Source organism: Phodopus roborovskii, unplaced genomic scaffold (assembly GCF_943737965.1).
Source record: "Phodopus roborovskii unplaced genomic scaffold, PHOROB, whole genome shotgun sequence".
Lineage (NCBI taxonomy): Eukaryota > Metazoa > Chordata > Mammalia > Rodentia > Cricetidae > Phodopus > Phodopus roborovskii.
The window spans coordinates 3,638,808-3,659,975 of NW_026126558.1; the positions used below are offsets into that span (position 1 = coordinate 3,638,808).

Here is a 21,168-nt window from a genome sequence, read left to right on the forward strand (position 1 = left end):
TCAGCTCAGGGATTCCAGATGTAGACAACTTAACAAGATTAAGCTCACACCCCCACCCACGTCTCTCAACTCTCCTTGGCTGAGGGTGGTACTGCTGAAGGTAGCTGGAGCCTCTGCGGGGGGGGGGGGGGCTGCTCAGCAGCGGTGACACGTCACCATGCCGAGGGAGGGCCCCTGTTTCTTGGGGCAGAGGGGACTGAGGGTGTGGAGGTGTATGCCAAGTAGACATTCTAACTGCTTTTTACAGATTCTGTTTAATACAGTAAGCTCCGTGCTACACAATATTATATCCAGGGATCACGCGGATTCTACTCCCTGGATATTCCCACCTCTTCTCTGGATCAGATGAAAGTTGGGCATTCTATAAAAGCTACCTTGAGGTCTTGCAGCCAGCCCTGTAGCGTCTTTTCAAAGTTCAGGACACTTGTAAGAAACCTGGTGTCAGGAGTCAGGATACCCTCAGGGACTCGTGGAATCTGTATGGCAGAGAATTTTGTGTTCCTGAGAAGTGAGGTTTCCTTAGGCACTTCCCTTCAGTGCACATCCCCGTCATACTTAGAGGAAGAAGTGTTTGAAGGGATTTTCCTCAAGTACCTCACCTATTAATTTGGTGGATTACTAGGGGATTAAAAAGTCCATGAGGACCTGGGTTGAAGCTCCTCATTGGCCTTAGGTCTTTCTACCTGTAATGAGACTGAAGGCATGGGCAGCTAAGATGGAATTTTAGGCACTGAGTGAGCGGCCCTGCCACCTACTTACCTTTTGCTGTAATATTTCCCTCCAGTTGTATTTCTTATGTTGTTACTGCCACAAGAGAGCCCACATAGGAACGTGGGAGCTTCTGTACAGCAACCTGCCTTCCCAGCCCAGTGGCCAGCTCTGACCACAAGTCACTTCTGCGTGTGACAGTGTTTCCACCTCTGTCTCTCTCCACAGTGGCTCGCACCATTCAGGAAGCCCCTCTGCTCACTGCTCCAAAAGCACTGGGTCTCTGGACAGCTCCAAAGTCTATATCGTTTCTCACAGTAGCAGTCAGCAGGTTCCCGGGGCCTTGTCAAAGCCTTACCACAGACAAGAGGCAGCAAACAAATATGTCATTGGCTGGAAAAAGTCAGAAGGCAGCCCACCGCCCGAGGAACCTGAAGTGACTGAATGCCCTAGGTAAGTGTCTTCCTGTTACATTGGCAACTGCATTCACTATACTGGCTTCCTACCACAGGAAGTACAGTGTCTAGAAAAGGACAGCCAAACTGTGTGTGTGTGTGTGTGTGTGTGTGTGTGTGTGTGTGTGTGTGTGTGTGTGTGTGTGTTGTTGTTGTTGTTGTTGTTGTTGTTGTTAAGGTTACTGTTGCCGATAAAATATCATGACCAAAAGCAAAATGTGGAGGAGAGGGTTTATTTGACTTAAACTTCCACATCACAGTCTGTTACTGAAGGAAGTCAGGGCAGGAATCAAACAGTGCAGGAACCTGGAGGCAGGAGCTGATGCAAAGACCATGGAGGGTGCTGCTTAATGGCTTGCTCCTCATGGCTTCCTCAGCCTGATTTCTTACAGAATCCAGGACCCACAATGGGCTTGGCCCTCCCCCATCAATCACTAATTAAGAAAATGCCCTACAGGCTTGCCTATATCCTGATCTTACAGAGGCGTTTTCTCAGTCAAGGTTCCCTCCTCCCAGGTGACTATAGCTTGTGTCACATTGATACAAAGCTAGCCAGCTCAGTGTGTGCGCACACACATTTGTACACAGTCGTGTGGAATCCAGAGGCAGCCTTTGGTGATGTTCTTCAGGCATTGTCTACCTTCTTTGAGATAGGGTGTTGTAGAAAGTTATTTTAAGGTGTGTGACTTTCATTTGTGCTGCATTTGTTTAACGCTGTGATTTTGTGCCTGTCTAAAGCACCTGATGGTTTAAGAAGGAGCTGAATGTCCAATAGCTGAGGCAGGAGAAAGGACAAGTGGGACTGGCAGGCAGAGAGTATAAATAGGAGGAGAAATCTGGGGAAAGAGCAAGGAAGAGCAGGGAAAGGGGGAGAGAAGGATGCTAGGGGCCAGCCACCCAGCCAGCCACAGAGTAAGAGTGAAAATAAGATATACAGAAGGAAGAAAGGGAAAAGGCCCACAGGCAAAAGGTAACTGAGTAAGATAAGAAAAGCTGGCTAGAAGCAAGCCAAGCTAAGGCTGGGAATTTATAAGAATAAGACTCTGATTTATGTGGGAACTGGTTGGAGGGCCCCTAAAAGAACAAAGAGGAAATAAAAACAATAGGGCCTCCCGCTGACCTGGAACTCACCAAGTAGGTGAGGTTACTAGCCCTTGAGCCCCAGTGATCCTCAACTGGTATTACAAGTTCAGATCAATATGTCCAGCTTTTTATCTGGGTGCTGGGGATGGAGTTCAAGTCCTTGTGCTTGCAAGGCTAGCATTTTACCCACTGAGCCAGCCTGTTTTAAATTCTTTAAATGTTGGCATCTGTGTTTCTTTTCTAAAGTTTTCATTTGATGATGATGGTGGTGGTGATGATGTGGAGGGGTGCCATAGCGTATGTCTAGAGGTCAGAGAACAACTCTGTGAAGTTGTGAAGTTGGTTCTGGGTTCCTGGGATTGAACTCAAATTCTATGGCTTATACTTTAAGATAGAAAGCCCTTTGCCTGATGAGCCATCTCTCTAGCCCTTGACTTTTATATGTTAAAAAAAAAATGTAAAACTCTGCTGTCTTTGATTTTTGAGTCTATATCCAAAAAGCTATCTGCAGTGGAGTCATGGTAACAGCTGGCGATGGTGTGGGCATAGACTCTATGGTATCTCAAGGCCAAGGGCAGCATGAATTCCACAGTAAGAAAGCAAAAGCAGAAACACTTTACCTGATTGTTTTGTAGGACTCCTGAGGGTTGGTAGGCAGGTGGGGGGAAGACTGTATGCGTGTGAAAGGAGGAAAAGCTGAAGGTCTGGTGTCATCTAAGAAACATAAGAAACTGTGTGTCATAAGGTCTGATCGTGTGTTCTGCCATGTGAGCTTGCTATGGTGTAGGCAGGGACAGGGTGTGCCTGTGAATACACAGCTTATGGGAGGGTGCAGATTGTCTTACAGGGTTCACTTCAGAGTTAAGACTCCCATTTGTCAACCAGCACTGACATCTGATAAAATGATCCCATGTTAAACCCAACTATCATGTTTATAATGTCTAAGTTGACCCTCAAGTTAGTGCTTAAATTGTCTCTGGAATCTTGGAATATAGAGAATCATGTCAATTTGTTACAAAATGTTTGAGAAGGGCATTTCTACTATACCTTTCACATAACTGCTGGCATTGGGTGTTCTGTCTTACATCTTCATGAAATTCATCCCAAGCCTTTCGCAAATTCCAGAAAGCATTGTTAGAACCCTGGTGGATGAGGCACAGTCTCTGTGTCTTTATGAATGGACCTATACTGATGTCAAGGGGAAGGGGTAATACAGGAGTGTAGAGGGTAGGAGGTTGGCATCTTTGGGAAACAACTTCACACATTTTATATAGAGCCCAGCATGTCCCTGCTGCAGCTCTCCGCCTAAGAAATCTTCCTGGCCAGATGGTGTGGGGCAAGTGGCATTCTTCCATGTGTATGCTCAGGCACGTGTTATAGGGAGGTTATTCATCCTACCCCCACTTCCTAATATTTGAGCCCAGAGTAGATATGCTAAGGCATTGTGTCAGTGTAGGACTGCAGACCAGCATGTGTGTTCATATGTTAGGCATAATTGTTGAAGCCATGTCTAGCAGGTTCTAAGGAAAGACTGCAAGGCTGGATTTTGAGTGTACTGCCTACCAGGTCTCTGGAAGAACCATTCAGGAAGCTGCCAGGCAGCCATGAGGCTAGCACCACTGTAAATTAAGCATTAGCAATACCCCATTGGTCACAACACCAAACCTCATTTTCTGTTCTTTGGGAGAAGTTCATAGTTCTGAAATTACCAGTGTGCTTGGGAGATGGATCAGTGAATAAAGTTCTTGCTGGACCCTGACATCAATGTAAAAAGGGGTAGGAATAGTAGCATTCATCTGTAACCCCAGCTCTGACCAGTGAAGACAGGTGTTTCCCAGGGATCCCTGGTCAGATAGCCTAGCCAAAACAGTGAGCTTCAGGTTCAGCAAGAGACCCTATCTCGAAAGCTAAGATGGGGAGCTCAGTAAAAGACATCTCAATGTCAACCTCTGACCTAAACCTTCACACACACAAATGTGTAGACATAGCATACACCACCAAGAAGGAGGGAGAAAGATCACCAGTTAATTTAAAATTGTGTTATAGAGCTTTCTGGGATGGCTTTTGCCCTCAGTATCCTGTATTTTAAAATGACATAAGCAGAGGAACAATTGTACCTGGTACCTGAGTTTGTCCCTGCTTCTGCCAAACAGCCTTCCAAGCCCAGCCACATCCTCCCAGGATGGGCTCTGCTCTGCACCATCTGTATAATTCCTTCCCACATGCATATATGTGTACACATTCAGTGACCAGCACAGAATAAACCTTTGGAGCATATTTATGGCACATAGTTGAACACGTTTTTCCAGAATTAACTTAGCAGAGAATGCGGTGATTCTTATCCCATGGAAGCTAGAAGCACTCTCTGTAAGCTGTTATGATCCATGGTTTGGTTTTTTTCTCCACAGTGTGGCTGATGATGAAACCTGGGGGGGGGGTTTCTATGTCTCCCCCAAATGAAACAGGCCCTGCTGATGATCTTGAGCACTTCCCAGCCCAGAGTCAGGTACTTCTTGGACATGCCATTCCCAAAAGCCATGTATGGCTCTCACCTTAGAAGGATCTTCTGCAAAAGTCCCCAAAGTTTTGGGGTTCTGGTCACCCCCATCTCATGCCCTGTTATCACAAGCCTGTCCCCTCCAGTCATGTCTGAAAGGTCTAGAGAGCTACTGCCCCAGCCTGTCTGTTCACATTGTCAGCACCATCTGGACTTGAAGGTGGGAAGTGCCAGCAGAGAGACACAGAGAGTTTCCCATAAAGCCTAGTCACTGTGAACAGGCCCTGGTATGTTTCTTATTCTCACTCCCCTGTGAGCTGTCACACTGTGATGAGGTAGCATTTCATTGAAGCAGGCATATCAGTGCTACAGTGATTCGAGGGTCACCCTTTGTAGCTTTCCGCTGTGGGCAGCTGGATCCTGAGCCTTATGTTTACAGTTGTGTAGCACAGATCATCCAGCCTGATTATCCTGGGTCCTGGGAGTGTCTGGCTGCCCAGATCATGTTTTGATCACAGACTGTTCCAGAGTAACTCCCCAGTCTCCTGGAAAGGACCTGGGCACAGTAATTCAATATGGCAGGCTTTTGTAGCTTATACATCCATTTTCATATCCTTGTAATTAAGGGAGACAGTGGCTTTATTTATCCAAACAGCTTTGTGAAGTCACCAATAATGAAACCTACTTAGTTCATGCCTCAACCAATTTCTCTTAAACCCGACCACCTGGGGCAGCCTTCTCTCCTCATTGGCAGCTGTGGGGTCCTGCTGTCCAGCCTCAGGGAGGGTGCATGTTGCTGCAGCTCTTAACAGTGTCTGATGACCATGGAAGCCACTTCCTGACGCAGATTAGGAGGGAAGTGTGGCTTTATTTTAAAGTTGGTAGTGTTTTCATTTTGAGCTTTGGGGATCTGAGTTACCTCTGAATTATTCAGAAATTCTAACTATATTTAATCTCATTTCACAGATGTGAGATGGTGTAGGGATGGCACACACATACACACACACACACACACACGCACACACACACACACACAGTGATTTTTGAGACAGGGTCTGTTGCTGCCCTGGAGTGTGCTGATTACTCTAGACCGACTGGCCAGTGCCAAGCACAGCACCTGACTGTTTTTCATTTGGATTTGGGGAGATTGAACTCAGGTCCTCATTCTGACTAGACTATCTCCTCAGCTTGCAAGTGTCTACTGAACTTTCATATGACCACCAAGAGGTGTCTTCTAGGTCACAATTCCTCTGAACCTATGTTCTGATTTATTCCATCAGGATATATGGCGAGATGGACCTCATGTCCACAGCCACTCAGCATCCAGCAGTGGTGGGAGACGCTGTTTCAGAAACTCAACACGTCTTATCCAAAGATGACTTTCTGAAGTTGATGCTTCCTGACAGCCCCTTAGTGGAGGAGGGAAGACGCAAGGTGAGTGACCGTAAGGGCTTCAGAGTCACCAGGAACACTATAATCAGTCTGAAGCAAGTTTGAGGTGCTCATGGCACCTTTCTACAAGTTTCTCCATGGTCTCACCAACAGTCAAGAGCAGAGTGGCCATTGCCACTGCACATTTATCAGATTTTGGATTCGGATTTTTTTTTTTTTTTCCTCCAAAGGCAGGGTTTCTCTGTGTAGCCTTGGCTGTCTTGGAACTTGTTCTATACACCAGGCTGGCCTAGAACTCACAGAGATTTACCTACCTCTGCCTCCCGAGTGCTGGGCTCAAAGATGTGCACTACCACTGCCCTGGCTTGTATTTTGTTTTGTTTTGTTTTTGTTTTTGCTTTAGTACTGAGGATGGAACTCCAGAGCCTTGTACATTGTAGGCAAGAGCTGCAGCCCAGGCCTGCAATTCCTTCAGGAGACAAGCAAGCCTGAGGAGGCTAGGGTGGGGAGTGTGGGGAGCGTTGTATTCTTGAAGGTGCTCTGAAAGCCAGGCAGGCTCTCTAAGGTCTTGGCTCCAGCCATGAGCTGCTACATGAGCTTATGCAAGTGGCCTTTGTGTGCTGGTGTAATAAAAGATTATGACAGTAACTACCCTCCAGGTCCAGGGGTGTGCTAGGAAGTGACACATGGAAGCCTAGCATGATGCCTAGACATAACTAGAAATCAAACCTGAGCCAGTGAAGTTCACACTGCTTAACTCACCCAGGACCTCCAGCCTGTACCCTGCCCAGGTCTTCCTGAGAGGCTGTCTGTTCCAGAAATCTACCAAACCTTGTATTCTGCCATACAGAGTTGCAGAGCTCAGAGAGACAGTACTGTGCCATCCTTGTGCCCCGCAGTGCCTTCTCAAGGAAGGAATTCACTGCTCTTGTTCTGTTCTCCCACTCCCTCTCTGCCTCTTTCTCTCTGTCTCATAAACCACTTTTTAAAATAATGCAAATTAGGAACCTCCAAGCAGCAGTTAATGGCACTTGCTGCTGAGCCTGATGACCTGAATTTTGTCCCTATGATCCACATGGTAGAAGGAGAAGGTGGAACCCCCAAGTTATTCTCTGGCCTCCACCTATGTACCATGACATGTATGTGCCCCCCACACAATAATAAACAAATGAACAAAACAATTTTTTAAATAATGCAAAGTATTAAAAGACCACAAATAGGTTTTAGTCGGTCACTTCTTTTTGCAAGTAACTGAGACTCAGATAGTGGAATGTGAAGCAAACATATATTTGCTACTAGAACAGAACCCTTCTCTCACTTGTAATCCAAGCGTCTTTAGTTTAAGTGGGAAAGTGAGACACTGCCTGGTGTGGCAGTGAGCAGCCAACTGTATACTGCTTTCCCATTGTGAACAGCATACAGTTATCTGTCTTGTGTTCCCAGAGCAGCACCATCAGGCAGTGCCCCTCTCCTCCCCATCTCCATCCACTTTCATCTAAGCACTGGCACTCAGCTCTGAAGAGCTTGCTGGGGTGTGAGAAGGGAATCCCATCAGAGTGCCTCGCAGTGAGCCTTTTTCTTAAAACTTGTATCAGTCCCAGTTAGGGAACTATATGTGCTTGGGTTCAAGGGCAGAGGACTCCACAGCATGCAGCTTCTCAGAATGGGTGAATTTGTACTTGATGTGTGTTTTCTTCAAAGATAAATCACTTCCTTTCCCAGTACAAGTGGGCTTTACAGTTCACACACATTCTTCACTGGAAGACCAGACAGAATGAATGGAACACAGGCAATAGAAAGATTCCTAGCCTCCTTGCCACATCCACAAATGGTAATATCAACTACCAGAAATGGTAATATGTATGTGTTAGAAATGGCATTTACATGAGAGGAAAAGTGGTTTAGTATGCCAAGGAAGTGATGGGGATTCAGAGCAGATCTGACTCTTTGTGAGTCCTTGCTGCTTTAGCTGGGATTTGTTTTACTGTATCTGAGATTTAACACATAGTGGTTTCATTATAGTTGGTTGCCCCAGTTTCACTATGCTTGCCATTACTTAAAAAAAAAAAACCAACAACAAGGCAACTGAGAAAAGGATTTATTTCATCTTGCCATTTCAGATTACAGTCCATAAATGGGTAGAGGTCAAGGCAGGAACTTCAGACAGCTAGATGGTCACATCACATCCTCAGACAAGGAAAAAGGGAAGTGGGTGCATGTGTGCTTGCTTGTGCTCATTCAGTTTCTCCACTCCACTGCATACAGTTCAGGAGCCCTTGCCAAGGGAATGGTGCCACCCTCAGTGGGCTGGACAACCTCCCACAGACATCCCCACAGGCTGACCCAAGGTAGACATTGAGACACTCTTCCCAGGTGATTCAAAATTATGTCAGTTAACAAGCCGACCCTTGCAATAGTTTTGTCCCATTGACTGTAATTCAGTCTCCAACAATTATAGTACAGACTTTTGCAAGTGGTAATTTTTAAGTGTACAGCAGAATTTACTAGATTTAAGCTATTTTTCTTAAGCCCATTTATATGGCTCAGCAAATGTCAATGTTCAGAATTAGTTTTCTTATTTAGACTCATTTGAACTTCCCTACTGTCAGTTGACTGATATTAAAATCTAGTCGTTCCCAATTACCATCAAGCTACAGTGTGCTTTTGTGAATATCAGTTGCCTGAAATGGCGACCTTGTGTATTTCCAGGAGCACTTGCCTCTCTACGGTTCCATTTAACATTTCAGAATTAATAAAGATGTACATGCCTAATTTGTGCTAGTATTCCACAGAATGACAGAGGAGGGAGGGAACTCTGAAGTATAGGCATACATAGTACAGGAGCTTCCCTGCATGCTGGGCTTTCCTGGACTAATAGAAGACTTCAGGAAGCTGCTACTGTTGCTCAGTCAGACAACTCTTAACTGCGTATTTATTTTGGGTGTCTTTATTTGGTTTTGAAATGGTCTTGGTAAGGTAGCCTAACTTGCTTGTACTTGCCTCTCAGCAGTCCCCCTGCCTCAGCTTCCCATGTACTGGGGATTATAGGTGTGCACCACTACTCCTTACACTTTCAAATTGTTAGTGACTGCTACCTTTCTCATCCCCTAGTTTTCGTTCTATGGGAACCTGTCTCCACGGAGGTCGTTGTACAGAACATTGTCTGATGAGAGTGTATGCAGCAACCGGAGGGGCTCTTCCTTTGCCAGTTCTCGAAGCTCCATCCTGGACCAGGCCCTGCCCAATGACATTCTGTTCAGCACCACTCCACCTTACCACAGCACGCTGCCTCCAAGGACCCACCCTGCTCCCAGCATGGGGAGCCTAAGAAGTAAGTGGAGGCCAGGCCACCCTGGCTGCCTGTGTGGGTACATGGGCCATGTAGGTTCATGTGCTCTTCAAGTTGGATTTCCCAGTGCACATGTGGAATTGGATGTCAATTGTTTGGCACTGTTTTATTTGTCATTTAAATCATTTTCAAATAGCAAAGCTGCAAGGTGGTTTACATTACACGTTATTATCAAATACTGTTTTTACTTTATTTCTGAAGGAAGTGATGTCTAAAGTCTAACTTTTGCAAAAAAAAAAAAAAAAAGCACAATGGCGTGGAGTGAGTTTTCAGGTTGTGCCAAGCATTCCAGCTCTCCCTTTTCATGGCCCTGGTAACAGGTGATAGAAGGGGGTGTTGGGAGACCCAGCTCAGGCTTTATGACCCTCTGCATGTCATCTCTATTTCTGTGTGCCCAGCTTCCACCAGCACCCTGGTCACAAGTCAAGCTGATAATTGGCAGTTCAAATTTTAAAACTATAATTTTTAGAGAGAGTGTGTGTGTACACATCTGTAGATACAAGGTCTCTTACTGAACCCAGAGTTTGCCATTTCAGCTGTTCTGGCTGGCCAGTGAGTCCCTGGGCTCTCCTTGTGTCCTTTGCTGGCACTATGTTTGCAAGCATACATCAGCATGCTTGGCTTTCACATGGGTACTAGGGATCCAAACTCAAGTCCTCATGTTTGCACAGCAGGCACTTTCCCCACTGAGCCATTTCCCCAGTCTCAATGTGTCAGGTTTTGATGCTATTTAAATGTTAATTTCTGTGCCCTACACCATTCCTATCATACAGGGAAAATGACAGTTTGACCATAAATTTATATTCAGGCTGATTTTTTTTTTTTTTTTTAATTTCATTGTAAAAAGAACCATCTTTACAACCAGTTTAACTTCTGTGGTGTATATAAACATCCCAAGTTGTCTGACATAAGGATTCTAATAATGTTTAACAAGCTGGGGAGAACCTCATCTTGTACAGTACTTAATGTATTTCTTCAAGAGCATGGTACCCTGCCTGTTATAAAACCTCTGAGTTTCTCAATAGCAGGGCAAAAGTTCAGACAGACACATTTATTGTATTTCCCTTTAAATGTCACAGCCATACACCTCTTTAGAGACAGGGACTCATGTAGCTCAGGATGGCCTAAGTTTCTTAAAAGCTTTTGTGAAGCTACTGAAGTTGTTTTATGACCTTATTTTTTCTACTTCCCATACTATAAGTAGTCTATGTTGTTGAGTTTTCCATTCAGCCCTTTTTCCCACTGTGTGACAGATGCAGTTTTTTAGCTTCAGTTTCTTAACATAAATTGTAATAATAATAAATAAATAAACCACTTCTTAGACAGGTTTTAGGTTCATAGGACGAGCATAAAAATACTGTGGTTTCCATGTACTCCCTACTCCTTGAAGACTCTCCCTATCCCCCACCCTATAAGCCACATGGCACTCGGGTTACAGTAGAGCCCACTGAGCATCTATGTCAGCTAGGACTAGTTCTTGCTTTATGTTTCACTCTGCACATGCTCTGTACAGATGGTCAGCAAAATGTGTCTGCCTCCACAGCATTGTACAGATCAGTTTCACAGCCTTAAAAAGCCCGCTTCTTTGATTTTCCTCCTGCCCTCTCACCTTTGGCAAACATGGTTTCCTTGCTGTTACTGTGGTCCAGTAATGTCCTGTAGCTGGAAGGTGTCGCCTTTCATGTTGACCTCTTTCTTAGCATCAGCAGTTCCTCTGTGCCTTTTCTCATCTCTGAATGATAGTCCATGCTTTCTTTGGATCCTTCCATAGTTGTCCACAGTATCTAGGCATAATGAGGAAAGAAGCAAGACATACCATGTTCTTGTCACTCCTTTAAGGGCCCTTGTTATTAGGTGCACTCTCATAAAACACCCTTATTTGGTAATGTGTCTCCTTGAACCTTAAGCTGCTCAGATCTCTGTTCTGGGATAGACGTGTGAACTGTAATGTGTAACTGAATGTAAATAAGAAACCTTGAAATAATGTGTGGTGACTTATCCTCTCCCAAAAGCCTCTGATTCCCTTACTGCTGCCCATGAACCTTAAGTATCAAGGATCCAGTTGGAGGATGCTAGCTCCTTGTCCATGACCACCTCTGATATGATACCTGTGTGACAGTTTCCATCTGTCCCCTCAAAATCCATTCGTTCAATGCCTTTGTGGTTGTTGTACAGCCAGCCCTGCCCCCCCAAAGGGACTCAGCCCTCCAAGAGTGTGGCAGCATTCTGAATTCTGAATGAGCCCTCATCCCCAGAAGCAGTCCTCCAGTGGTGAACACCAAGGAGCACATGCCGGGAGTACCTCTTAGATTCTCAGAGACAGAAATGCTGTGTCACATGAAGACTTGGACTGTCCATGTGCTGTCTTCTAGCTTGGGTAGACAGATAGATCCAACCTTTTGACATCAGGATACACTATTGTTATCTCTAAAGCTCACATTAAAGAGCTACGTAGTTGATGCTGTCAGGTGGTCCCTTAGCGTTTATAATACCAATAGAGTCAGAGAGTCAGGATGGTGGAGTGATGTTAGGAATCCATAAGATTGGTGTTCAGCTAAACAGCATGTTGGCATGTTGGGTGGGCAACAGGGCCTAGACCCGAGCCACCTCTAAAATCTAGGTTCTCATACAATGTAGACAGAGATAATCAAGCAGAGAAATTGCATGGTTCTGTCCAGGTGAAACTGAACATTGTCCACCTATTCTCAGACATGCATTCAGGCCAATCATGCCCCCTTCTGTTCTTCCCCTCCTTGGGTTCCCCAGGAAGTACTCCTATTATAATCTTGTATTTCTCTCTTCTCTATCTGACCTAAGTGTTCCATAGCACACAGGCCTTCTTGGCTCTGTGAGGAGCCAGATGCTATTCTGGGAGTCAGTCACATGCTTCCATAGACTCTGCCACTATGCCCAGGGAACTAGTCAGTGCTGTCACCTAGCTGATCACTTTCTTTCTGAATCTCCCAAGGTGACCCAAGGCTTTGAATAGTTGGATTTGAAAGGAGAGCTTTGGGTAGCCATGACAAGGGAGTTTTCTCTATTTGAAAATGGAACACATGCAGAGTATAGTAATATCACAGGCAGAGTGGTAGCTCCTCCTTCCCACCATATGCAAACCCACCAAACCATGGACAGTGTTCATCTACCAGCTTTGGCTCCACATGGGTCCTCGCTGCTTCCACTGGCATGGTGACAGTGCTTGCTGGCTTCCAGTAATGTGGGCAGAGATGTGTATGCCAGTTAAAGACGAAACAGATTGCCACTGGTTTGAGTCTTTGGACATAAAGAATGTTAAAAGGCTGATCTTGTTCTTAATTACCTCATTTCCACTCAGTGGAAGAAAAAAATCTTAAGTGCCTGATTTTGACAGTTGGAAAAGGCACATGTAGCTCCTGGGTTGTCTGAAGGACAGCTAGAGCCTGAGGCTCTCCCTGCTCAGGTCAAGTCAGGCTAAGGTTCAAATCTTCCCCACACTTATCCCAAGTTTTTATGCTAGTAATGTGTCAAGTGTCTGCCAGCTCCCCCTTATCACTCAGATCTCAAGCAAGTGTCACCTCCTTAGACAGGACTCTGTCTCGAAGCACATCACCTAGCCTGTCATTTTCAAAAGGTTCAGAAAGCCCAGTGTGTGTGTCTTCTAATGACAGAGCCTGAAAGCTGAGCCCTTGCTGTCCCATCCCATAATGTGATAAGTACTCCCTGTAAAGACATCACTGGAGGCTCCAGCCAGAGGGGGCTTCTCACACAGTCTCCTCTCCGCCCATTCCTCGCTGTTGAATCTGCAGAAGTCCCCCTCACAGTGGGCATTGATGATGAGCAGCATTGCATGCTTGCTGTATTCCAGCCTTGGCTCCCTGCATGGCTGAAAGCTGGAGATGAGGGTGTCTGCACTTGCTGAGACCCTAGTCTCACTTAGTAGTGACTGCCTTTGTGCTCTCCTGTGAGCAGACTCTAGGGCTGACTAAGCTGCACCTGTCTGCACACCCAGTCACTCACATCTGCCCCTCAGCACCAAGATTCTTAATTTGTGCCTTGCCTTAGAAAAAGAGCTTGAACTTTTTAGCCCAAGACTACCATGCGGTTATTTCATTGAGTAACCCGGGAAGTGATCTTCCTACTGGAGGACGTTAACTCTCACTCAACCTTCTAAATTAGAACCAGCCACTGTCCCTTTCTTTGTTACCTAGGCCTCCATCCCCTCCTTTATCATGTCAGCCAGCCATTGTCCCTTTTATTCTTCTAACACCAGCCACTGTGTTCTGCAGTGTCCCCCAGAGAAGGCCATGGAGAAGGGACCCAAAAATCCTGAGTGTTTTCTCTCCAGCTCCTGCTCCAGCCTCTGCTGCTGGCTCACCACTTGACAGTGGCAGAGTGCACGCATGAACCGCTGGTATTGTAAAGATGCACAGGGAGAGGCTGCCATACTCTTCCCTCCGTGGAGACTGGGAGTACATACATTGGCAGACATCATCACATCTCAGCATGGTCGCTTGGAAACAGCACTGTCTGATTGGTGTCACTGTCACTGGGAGCAGGCTGTGGGTGTCCTTCAAGGCCACATGTGCAAAATGATGTCTGTCCCATTCCAGATGCCAGCACCTCACAGCTTCCCAGAGGGATGGAGGTGCAAAAATCACAGGTGCATTTGCTTAATTACGCCCCTGAACTTAATTGCAGGTTCAGCCAGCCAGGTGGTCATTACTTTGATTGGTCTCATTAGTCAGATGCAGCCAGAAGCAGCCGCATGCCATGCTCTGGGCAGGTTCAGAAAAGGCACTTTGAAATTGTCCGGTCAAGCCCTTTCAGAATTTATTCTCAGATGTATAAGGAGTTCTTAACAATGAGTGTCATTAATGTTCCAAGCATTTAAGGAGCTGCAAACGATGGTGGGGAGACACATGTGCACCGCTGAAGGAAAATTGTCAAGCATTTCAGGAAGTGAGGGAGGGCCCGGGGGCTTCTGGCGGGGCTGCACTAGGACTGTCCTGTGAAGTCAGAAAAGTGGGCCAGCAGCCCTGCCTGCACATAGGTCATGAAAAGACATCCTTTCTTCTCCCAGTCGGTTAGTTGAAATAGCCTTACTCCATTTGGGTGGAAAAGAGGCCCATGTAACGTTTCGTGATTCAGCTTTACTGACCTTGTTCTTCAGACTGTAAATCATCATAAAGGAAGAGATTGCTGCCAGCTTGTGTCTGGGCAGTGTGAAGGTTGAGGCACTTTTTAAAGGGGGCAGCTACCCTGAGGAAACAGGAACTTATCCCAGGTCAGTCAGGTTTGGGTACCTCCACAAAGCTTCTGCAAGAGTGTGAAGTAAGGATGCTCTACCAGGCTCCATGCTGACCACCCCTTCTTGCTCTATTGTCTAGTTGATGTCGTGTTGGCTGCTAATGACAAACCTCCATCTCTTTTGGGGATAGCAGCTTAATGTTTCCTATTTTAGCAGGACATGTTTTATAGAGTTTTCTAGGCCCCTCTTTGTGAGAGATGATGGCAATACCTGTGCTGTAACCAACTCTGTGACAACTGTGGCATTCATACCATAACTGAGTGGGGACATCCTCTCCATGCTATGACTGACAAACCCACTTATAGACTCTCTGACCCTGGGAGGATCACAGTGCTGTGACTAACTAGTTATGTGGAGACGACACCTATGCAGGGACTGATGGACTAGCAGAATCTAGGTAGGGACTAATTGTACTCATGCTGTGAGTGGCTGATTGTGAGGATGGTGGTACCCATGATCTGACTGGCTGACTGGCTGTGAGCAAAGTGACTAATGGAATGATAGGTTGACTAACTCCAGATAGGGAATCTGGTACTCATACTGTGACTGACTGTGTGAGAACAGTGGTGACCAAGCTGTGACCTACTAACTGACTGGCTGGCTCTGTGTGAGTAGCAGTGTTCATGCTGTGACTGACCATGTAGACAGTGACTAATGCATTGACAGAATAACTGACTGTATTGGGAACTGTGGTGCTCATATTGATGTACTCTGTGGGGTCTGTGGTACCCACGCTGGGATGAACCGACTGACTGGTTCTCTAAGAGGGTGATGGTGCACATGCTCTGGCTGGCTGACTGATTCCCTGCCAGGGTGGTGACTCCCATACTGTGTCTTACTGACTCATTCCCTAAGAGTTTGAGGGCGAGGGTACCCATGCTATGACTCACTGGCCTTCTGACTGACTCCCTTTGAGGGCAATGGTACCCATGCTGTGATTCTGTGTGGAGATAGACCGACTGGCTTACACTCTGATTTTGTTTCTACTCAGATGAGTTCTGGTTCTCCGACGGGTCCTTATCGGATAAGTCCAAGTGTGCAGATCCTGGCCTGATGCCGCTACCAGACACGGCCACGGGGTTAGATTGGTCCCACCTTGTGGATGCTGCACGAGCATTTGAAGGTAAAGATTTCACCCATACTCAGGCCCATCTGTGTGCCCGGGGAGCATGCTTCTGCAGGGCCTATACTGTAGCTCAGGAACACATGTGTGTGTATGTATTGGGTCATCTGGCAAAGGTTGAATGCTTTGCCCATCTTTGAAGATGTAGCTAGGGGAAGATGTGGTTCTAAGGAAGCATCTAGAAGTGTGTCACTTGGTGAAATCAGTGCTAGGCAAGGGATTTCAAACCCTAGATTCTGCTCCTGGTACCAGTTGCCACAGGTCAGACAAACCCCTTTTCCTCTTTGGCTCCAGTTCCCTGAGTGAAAAGCATGTATGATTGTCTAGCTCCCACCATCTCTGTCCTTGAAGCATACTTAAGGTGACATGGCAGAGAACCCTCAAGAGGCCAAAGCTGCTGAGTGTGTGAGGACTTGGTGCCAACAGGAATGACATATGGCAGGATCATTTGCCCCTTGAAAGTCCCCCTCTACCTGTGTGGGCCTTGGCTTCATCTAAGCCTGTAAGTCAGGGGGTTGGTTAAGCCCATGGGTCAGTAAGCTGCTGTGGGTCACTTAAGCCTATGGCTCGGTGCCTTAGTTAAACCTGTGGGTTGGTAGGCTGCAGTGGAAAAAGTTATACCTTTTGGTCAGTGGCTGTGGTGGGTCAATTGAGCTCTGAGAGCCCTTCTGGCTGCCCTGATGCTTTTGATCACCATTGAAACTGTGACTGTCTAGTTGAAGATGCCACCTGGGGTACATTCTTCTCCAGCTTCTGGTGAACTGTCCACAAAGTAAAGAAGAAACTGCTTCCCATTGTCTGGGCCTTGTGTAACACGGGACCACAACTCTTAGAGCTTTGGGCATTTGCCACTTGTATTATTTTTCTCATTGTTGTGACTATATGGTTTATGAGAGGAGAAACCTACCTCAGCTCGTGGTTTGAGAAGTGCCATTGAAGGCATGCTGGTTGGCAAGCCATGGCGGCAGTGGGAGTGGGCAGGAGGTATGACAGGAAGCAGGGCTGGGCCATAGACTTCAAGGCTGGATCCCAAGTCCTTCATCCAACATGATCCCACTGCTTATGTTTCCACAACTTCCCCAGGTATCATCCCAGCTGGGTAGCAAGTACTCAGACACACCAGCCCACGGGAAGATTTTACATAGACCCTGACACTGCAACGTTCTCTCTGTTCCCGCCTTTCCCAGTAGATGAATTGATGCTGGGTTGTTTGATGGTGCTACCTTGCCTTCTGCCTACTGTGAGGCTGTCAGGAACTTCCAGCTTTAACATAATATGCTGTCCCTACGGCTCAGCCTTCATCGGCCCCTCACACCTGTCAGTTGCTTGTGGCTCCTCCACCTTACCACCTATGACATCCAGCTACAGAAGGCCAAGGTCTGCTGCTGTAACCCTTCATCTCCATTTGTGATGTGGCCTGCTAGAGAGGCCTTGTTTATGCCCATGTCCCCAGAGGTACATGTCTGCCAGTGGAGGAATTTACTTTTGAGATGGGACAGCTGAGAGGGGACACTCACACACAGTGAACATGCCCTCACTACTTCCCCACTACATCACTCCCTTCTGGAAACAGTCTGAATAGTGTCCATGTACTCGTTTATTTCACTGTTAGAAGCTGCTAATGGTGGTGGGGTAAAACGTCTTACTGGATTCAGACTTCAGCACCCATATTGATATATGTAGCAGTTGACGTATCGGAAAACAGGTTTTTAAAAACGGAGTTTATCAGCCTGTTGGAGGGAACCGTTAATGTAACTGTTTCCTCTGGGTTAGTGATCTTAAATCTGCATAATGACAAGCAAAAGAACCTCCACAGATTGAACCATCCGCATTCCACCATAGAAGAAGGTAGTCCGGGGACCCTGATCTGAGGTTTCTGTCATTATGCCCTCTCATCCAGCTGCATGTGGCCTTTGGGATGATAGAGCATATAAAAGGCGGAAGGGTGCAGGTGGGAGTTTTCAGTAATGCAGCTGCCTCTGGGTTGCTCACACTCCTCTAAGTCACCCCCAGTAAACTCATCGACTTACCATGCTGCCTTGAATGGAGTCTTTTCTTTGATTCATAGATGCTGTCTCCATCAGGGACAAATAGATGTTTCTTTCCATCTCCTTAGGAAAACTCACACAACAGACACCACAATTCTTACTTACAAAATCAAAACAAGAACTCTTCCCAGCCAGTCATGTGTTCCACTGACTTGCCTTACTCATCCACCAAAAGGCCATGCTCATCGTCATTGAGCTAAAGCTTAAGGGCTTAGATTTTGTTATATTATTCAAGAGTAGAGCTAAGGCTATAAATTCATCATTGTACCCCCCCACACACACACACACACTCCATTACAACTGTTTGACTATGTTTGAATATGGCTAGTGTGAAGAATGGGTGGTAGTACTGTGACCATAGATGAGTCACCAGGAAGCTTGCCAAAGGCCATACCATGAGTACCCTTCCGAGAAAAGGTTCCCAGACCTTGGGGACCACAGGCAGTGAAGCAGTTCATCACGAAAACTAAGATGAAACTCAAGATCTGAGCTTTGGAGATGTGTGAAATGTTACTCTAGTAACTGCCTAAGCAGAATTAAGGAATATAATAGTTCTCTTTTTTATTAATAATTAATGAAAAGAACACTTACAAGTTAAGTATCTAGCCTATAGCCATAGAGAGTAGTTCTTAAAGAAATATACAGTGTTTTAGAAACATTTTAATGGGGAAAGTATGAAAGCTAATTTAACTGTACTTCAGAAGATTCCAGAAAACTGCACAGAGGGGCTAGGGAGACTGCTTAGTGGGTAAGAGCGCTGTCTGTATAAGTACAAGGACCCTGAGTTCAAATCCCCAGCAGCTATGTCAAGAGCTGGACACTGACTGTGCATTCCTGTAACCCAGCCTTATGGGGTGGGGCAGAGGTGGGCATATCCAGGGGCTTGCAAGCCAGCCAATCTAGCCAAAATGACAAGCTTCCAGTTCAGTGACACTCTGGTCTTGGTGTACATGGGTGTGCACACTCATGTATAAGCAGCACATGCACACATACACAGACAAATCCATTTTAAAATACAACAGCAGATAAAATGTCAGTGCACTGTCAGTAATCAGTTTTTCTTTGAATATTGATTAACATTTAGCAGATATGATCCCAAACCATAAAAGTGCATGAGCAAAATGGAATTAATGTGAAAGAGAATGTTACTGGAGCTGCAGCAGACTATTGTCTCCTGGAGAAGACTCTGTAATACGTCCCTCTGGCTTGTGTCATGAGACTCTGTGGTGCTTGGGGTCTTGCTGTCCCCTGCAGAATGCAGACCTGGCCAGCTCAAGCCACTAGCCTAGTGAACTGTTTTCCAAGACAGGTCTTGGCCAGGCCTGTCAGCCCAGCTATGTGAAAGACTAAACAGGAAGAGAACCATAAGTTCAGTGCCTGCCTGGGTGGCAGAACAAGATCCTGTCTCAGAGAGTGCAAGGTCCAGGATCCAACATCTCTAGTACAATAAATAAATAAATAACAGAACTTGGTTTCCTAGCATGCTCAGTGCTTTTCCCCAGTGTCAAAATTAACGAGAGGCTAAAGGGAACCTGTCACCAGACAACCTAGAAGTGGCAGCTCACTGACAATGCCTTAGCTGACTACTGGTGAGGCTCTTACTCAACACAATACTCTGTGCCTTCATCTTAATGGTGGGAAACCATGCACCTGACACTGTTCTGTGGCTTCTGCCCGGCTGGTTCCATTTGCATTGAATAGTAGGTGTCACCTTTCCCCACCTGTCCTCCACATTTTCTCATTACATATTCTCTTGCTGACACTAAAGAGGGATTAAAAGAAGTTATTCAGAAATGTCAACTACATAGGAATAAACTTCATAATGACATAATTGAGTATTTATTGCAAAAAAAAAAAAAAAAAAAAAATGGGGATGAGGAACAAAAGCCAGAGTGTGGAAGTAATTGAAAAGCTATTTGAGAATATTCGAAAATACCCAATATCACTCAAAGCTACCAAGTTTACAGTGAATTGTTTTCATTTTCAAAGAATAATGGTGGCCTTGTGTGAGGCTTTCCTGAAATCTAGAGGCAGCTTTCTTGTGTAATAGAGTTCTTTCTTTTTTACATCTCTGAAAAAGAGAGCCCCATTGAGACTGTAGGATTGCAGTGAGAAAACTTACATGAAATTCCATAGTAGACCCAGATTATTCATTGTTACCGGCAAGAATTTAACTAGTTTAATAAAAGAAAGGCTTTAATTATAGTAAGTTAGTAGGTGAAGTAATTAAGAGTGATTATTCTAATTTCCTGAAAGTATATCTAATAGAATTGGGACCTAGTTCTAATAAAAGATAAGATTTGAGAGATCCTTCCAAAGTCTCATGAAGGATATATCCTTATTCCCAGATAGTGTACATAGTGCAATTGGGAATATGTTGATGAGCAGGGCTTTCAAGTTCAGAAATTAAACAAAGGAACTGCCATAGTTACTTTCTCATTGCTGTAATAAAGTGCCCTGACAGTACAACTTAAGTGAGAAAGCATTTATACAGTCAGTTGTGGCAGGGAAGATATGACAAAGCCACTCAGAGCTTGCCGATCCCATTGTGTCCACACTCAGAAACAAGAGAAGGAACTAGAAGTGGGGCCAGGCTCTAAAGCACTAAGGCCCTCAGAAACCTCCTCCTTCCAGCAATGCTCCACCCCCTAAAGGCTCTACAACCTTCCCAAGTAGCGCCACCAGCTGGGGACACACATGCTTATATATCTGGAAGGCAGGATAAAATGAAAATTATTAAAGATTCTAAAATTGCAGAGTGGTGGTGGTACATACCTTTAATCCCAGCACCCAGGAGACCAAGGCAGGTGGATCTCAGTGAGTTTGAGGTCAACAAAACAAGTTCCTAGACGGCCAGGGCTACACAGAGAAATCCTGTCTTGGAAAAGAAATCTAAAATTAACTAGATAAACAATTTTTCAAAGTAGTCCTGATTTACCAGCTACTATTTCTACATAATAAGCCATCCCAAAATTTATAGCTACCACCATCAGCAGTCTTCCAGTGTCATGAGTTTTCTAAGGCTTATCTGGGTAGTTCTTCTGCTCCACAGGCTTCCAGAGCACATACTTGGAGCTTGGCTGTGTCAGGCTCATCCAGAGAACCCTACTCCTGTCTGTCTGAACTGTGCAGCCCTTGGGGTCATTGCATGCTTTCATACATGATGGAATCCCTAGTGGAATAAAAGCAATTCTGTGATTGTTTGGTGTCTGATCTGAGAAGTCCC

General features: G+C 45.7%; 1 protein-coding gene across 2 annotated transcripts in view; it reads left to right on the forward strand.

The window, feature by feature from the left end:
• Sipa1l2 (signal induced proliferation associated 1 like 2) overlaps positions 1 to 21,168 on the forward strand; it is a 160,690-nt gene that overhangs the window by 130,390 nt on the left and 9,132 nt on the right. For both annotated transcript variants that reach the window (XM_051201622.1, XM_051201623.1), the window contains exons 16-19: positions 937 to 1,161; positions 6,024 to 6,177; positions 9,247 to 9,466; positions 15,763 to 15,894. In XM_051201622.1, the coding sequence (XP_051057579.1) occupies positions 937 to 1,161; positions 6,024 to 6,177; positions 9,247 to 9,466; positions 15,763 to 15,894 (731 nt within the window). The remainder of the gene's footprint in view (positions 1 to 936; positions 1,162 to 6,023; positions 6,178 to 9,246; positions 9,467 to 15,762; positions 15,895 to 21,168) is intronic.